The sequence below is a fragment of the Calidris pugnax genome, unplaced genomic scaffold, assembly GCF_001431845.1.
Source record: "Calidris pugnax isolate Ruff unplaced genomic scaffold, ASM143184v1 scaffold44, whole genome shotgun sequence".
NCBI classification, from domain to species: Eukaryota; Metazoa; Chordata; class Aves; order Charadriiformes; family Scolopacidae; genus Calidris; species Calidris pugnax.
This window is the reverse complement of record NW_015094506.1, coordinates 44,171,141-44,175,343: the sequence shown is the minus strand read 5'-3', so window position 1 is coordinate 44,175,343 and position 4,203 is coordinate 44,171,141. Positions and strand designations below refer to the sequence as shown.

At 49.0% G+C, this 4,203-nt stretch overlaps 1 protein-coding gene across 1 annotated transcript in view; it reads right to left on the bottom strand.

The window, feature by feature from the left end:
- Positions 1 to 519, bottom strand: part of CCDC71L (coiled-coil domain containing 71-like) — a 1,290-nt gene extending 771 nt beyond the window's left edge. Inside the window, exon 1 of the mRNA XM_014963366.1 lies at positions 484 to 519. Coding sequence (XP_014818852.1) covers positions 484 to 519 — 36 coding nt within the window. The remainder of the gene's footprint in view (positions 1 to 483) is intronic.
- Positions 520 to 4,203: the final 3,684 nt, after the last annotated feature.

Sequence of the window (4,203 nt, the reverse complement as noted above, 5' to 3'; positions counted from 1 at the left end):
TCTCTCCAGCGCCGCCTGCTTCCTACTGCGGGTCATGGAGGCAGAGGGACGGAGCGGGGCGGGGAAGAGGGGGATAGGGACGCCGAGAAGGGAGCGGCGCCGGCCGCAGCTGGGCCGCCGCCGGGCGCCTGCCGCCTCACCGCGCCCCGCCGCCTGCGCGCCGCCGGGCGAAGAGCGACGATCGATATCCTGCCGCCCGGCACAAAATGGCGCTTTAAAATCCCAGGCGGGGACTGCGCGGCGGCCCGCCCCTCTCGCCCTCCCTCCGCGCCTGGCGGTTGGCCCGTTTGAAATGCCACGGGCGGGCCAAGCCCCGCCCCCCCCGGGGCGGCGGAGGCGGCCGTGGGGAGGGCGAGGTGGGGATAACGGGTGGGTGGCCGGCCTGGGGTGGCGGGAGGGGACGGGCTCGCCGGGGGTGACCTGGGTAACCAAGGGACACCAACTGGGAACTCTGGAATGCCGCTGGGCCCCGCTTGGCCCCACCTCCAGTAGGGTGTCCCGGTTGGCGGCTCCTTCCATGGGGGAGAATGGTGCAAGGCTCCCCCATGGTGGGGTGTGACCACCCTGCCCTGTGCCGGCGTTGGTCTTAGAAGCATAGAATCATACAATCATTTATGTTGGAAAAGACCCTTGGGATCATCAAGTCCAACCATCAACCCAACTCTTTGCTGCAAGGACGAGGTTCTTCACAGCGCAGTGGGCCAAGATAGCTTCTTTCATGAAGTAAGGATTCGGTTGGGTGCTTCAATGAGCAAGCTCCCCCAAAGGAAGAGCAAAGGTTGAATGAAAGACAGACAGACATCATACGGTGATATCCACCATATACTAATGAATACATCTATTCTGTTGCAGCAGGTTTCTTTGACATCAACCTGTAGGCCAATCATTCAAGAACATTGTAAGTCACAGAATCACTGAGAGACTGACCTCTCTGGAGGTCATCTTGTCCAACCTCCCTGCTCAAGCAGGGCCACCTAGAGCAGGTTGCCCAGGACTATGTCTGGATGGCTTTTGAATATCTCCAAGAACGGCAACTTCTCTCTCTGGTGATCAGTAATAGGACATGAGGAAATTGTATGAAATTCAGGTTGGACGTTAGGAAAAAATTCTTCACCAAGAGGGTGGTTGGTCAGTGGAACAGGCTCCTCAGGGAGTAGTCACAGCACCAAGCCTGCCAGAGTTCCAGGGGCATCTCGATGCTCTTTGTCATATCATTTAGTTTTAGGTAGTCCTGCAAGGAACAGGGAGTTGGACTCGATGATCCTTGTGGGTCCCTTCCAAATCAAGACATTCTATGATTCCACAACCTCCCTTGGCAACCTGTGCCAGTGCTCAGTCACCCTCACAATAAGAAGACATTCCCTGATGTTCAGAAAACAGAGAAATGGGCTTCCTCCCATGTTTCAGTGTGTGCCTATTGCCTCTGGTCCTATCACTGTGCACCACTGAGAAGAGCCTGGCTCCGTCCTCTTTACACCCTCCCTTCAGGTATTCAGTATTCAGCGGAAGGCCACGAAGATGATCAGAGGGATGGGTCACCTCTTCTACGAAGACAGGCTGAGAGAGCTGGGGTCCTTCAGCCTGGAGAAGAGGAGGCTCCAGGGAGACCTTATAGCAGCCTTCCAATATCTGAAGGGAGCCTACAGGAGAGCTGGAGAGGGACTCTTTGTCAGGAAGTGCAGTGACAGGACAAGGGGTAATGGTTTTAAACTGGAAGAGGGGAGATTTAGATTAGATACCAGAAAGAAATGCTTTACTGTGAGGGTGGTGAGACACTGGAACAGGTTGCCCAGGGAAGCTGTGGCTGCCCCATCCCTGGAAGTGTTCAAGGCCAGGCTGGATGGGGCTTTGAGCAACCTGCTCTAGTGGGAGGTGTCCCTGCCCAGGGCAGGGGGGTTGGAACTAGATGATCCTTAAGGTCCCTTCCAACTCTAACCATTCTATGATTCTATGATGATGCAGGCCAGGATGATATTTGTCTTCTTTGCAGCAAGGGCTCATTGCTGGCTGATGCAACCTGGTGTCCACCAAGATCCCCTGGTCCTTTTCTGCCAGGCTTCTTTCCATCTGAGTGGCTCCCAGCATTTATCAGTGCATGGGGTTGCTCCTCCCCAGGCGCAGGACTTTGCACTCCCTGTTGAACTTTGTGCAGTTCCTGTCAGCCCATTCTCCATCCTGTTGACACTGAAACATTCACAGCATTGTTGGGATCGCCTTCGTGTTCCAACAAGGGATATCCCCAATGAAGTCCAAAAAAGCTCAGTCTTTGCTTTGGTTGAGCCCTTTTGTGAAAGTCACCACCCGGTTGAGTCCACAGTGCCATTTCTTCCTGCCGGGCATGGCTGCTCTTGTCACTTCATAGCACAAATTCTGTCAGCCCTCATGAAATCCCGTGTCCCTCTGGACTGTGCCTCCCGATCCCGCAGAGGCTGCTGATGCGGGCAGTGTCTTGTCGGGTTCCTGGGTTGTTTCAATTACACCAGGGTTCTTTCCACCACCCATAACAGCAAGGTGTCAGCAAGGGCTTAACCTTCCCGACAAATCCTACTCCGGGTTTGATTAGACGCCTAACTAATTACTTTCTCAGCATTGGTAAAGGGCGAGGAATAACATTTTTCTTCATAGACAGTCTTTGTTCTGTAATTAATCTTTCCGTTTAGAATAGGGAAATCTTTTATTCTCAACTCATCAAGAACCTAAATTAGAATGTCTAGAAAGCCAGTCAAATAAGAGGCAGAAATTATGCGTAAGAAATTATTCCTTACTGCTGGGGGAAATAAATGAATTTTCTTCTCAGTATAATTCAGCTTGTGTTCAAGGGAAACCCAAGAATATTAATCCAAATAACCATTTAAAGTGGATATTAACAAAACTGCTTTAAATCTTCATGGGGACAGTCTCGAGGTGCAGCCATATTCCAAACCAGCTTTTATAAATGGCCCATTTTTCAAAAAAAAACCAACAAACCAACCCACAGACGATGGTGTTAGTGCTGTTTTCAACCATGGGATTCATTTCACAGCACACTTCAGAGCACAGCCCTGCAGGCAGGTGGGTTTGGGCAAGGGAGGTGTCTCCTGCCATGGAGAGGGTAAGAGCCTGGGGCTGCCGACGTTGGGGCCGGGCATCTCTGGATCCAGCCGTGCTGCAGGTGGTCACACTCGGGCGTTGGAGTGCCTGATCACAGCCATGGGGTGACAGCAGCTTGGCAAGAGGCTCATCGCCTGCTGGACCACAGAAGCTGGCTGGAGCTCCCACCACCAGATCCAGCAGCTCAGCTGACAGGTGGGCCCTCATTAAACCCAGCCGCCTAAAATCGTTGGCCATAACCTTTCTCCTGAAAATACAGACATTTCTGGCATGCGGCTTGAAAATCATTGAGACGGAGATGGGGAATTTTCAGCAAGTGGTAAATGAGTCACTGTAGATAGAAGTCAGATCAGTACATTTTTGTGTTAATCAGCATTTATTAATTATTTTTACTTTTTTACTTCCAGTATGGACAATACCATTTTAAGGCATAGGATATAATCTCAGTTTTACAACTTCATTATGAGTTTTCTGCAGTGTAACGCTCTCCGTTTAATACCTTACAAAGTCATCTCAAGAAAATCCATGGCAATTGGCTATCTTTCAGTAATTTACAATAGCTCAGTATAGTAATAACGATGATAATAAAATTAATAATCCTTTGGAAGTGCATAGCTCTTCATTTTAATCACACTACTACTTATAAGCATTAATTATCACTCACGGCACTCCTGAGTTATGTAAGTAAATATTGCCTTTCTGTAACAGATGAATAAAATGAAGTGGATTAAAATGGGTTGACTAAGATGTATAGACTAATGACTTAATTTTCTGTAGCTCTTCGTTTCTAAAAATCCTTATTCTAAAAATACAATGAATCTCTAAGTTGGGATGGAGAAGGGAAGGGAACCCTGTAATCTTTGTTCCCAATTATTTATTAGAATTTATTTTCTTTATAGAATTCTTGAGAAGGGGAGGCAAAGTACCAACTGAAAAATCACTGCAGGGGCACTTTATTTTCATAAATAATTCATGCCAGTACCAAAAAACCCACTGGTAGCTGCTAGTTATCTTAACTACTTAAAATTTTACCTGTACGTACGATCACATTGAGTTTTGAGTCCTGCTGATAAACCCTAAAATCCTGTATATTGTCACACCACTTCTGCTGCT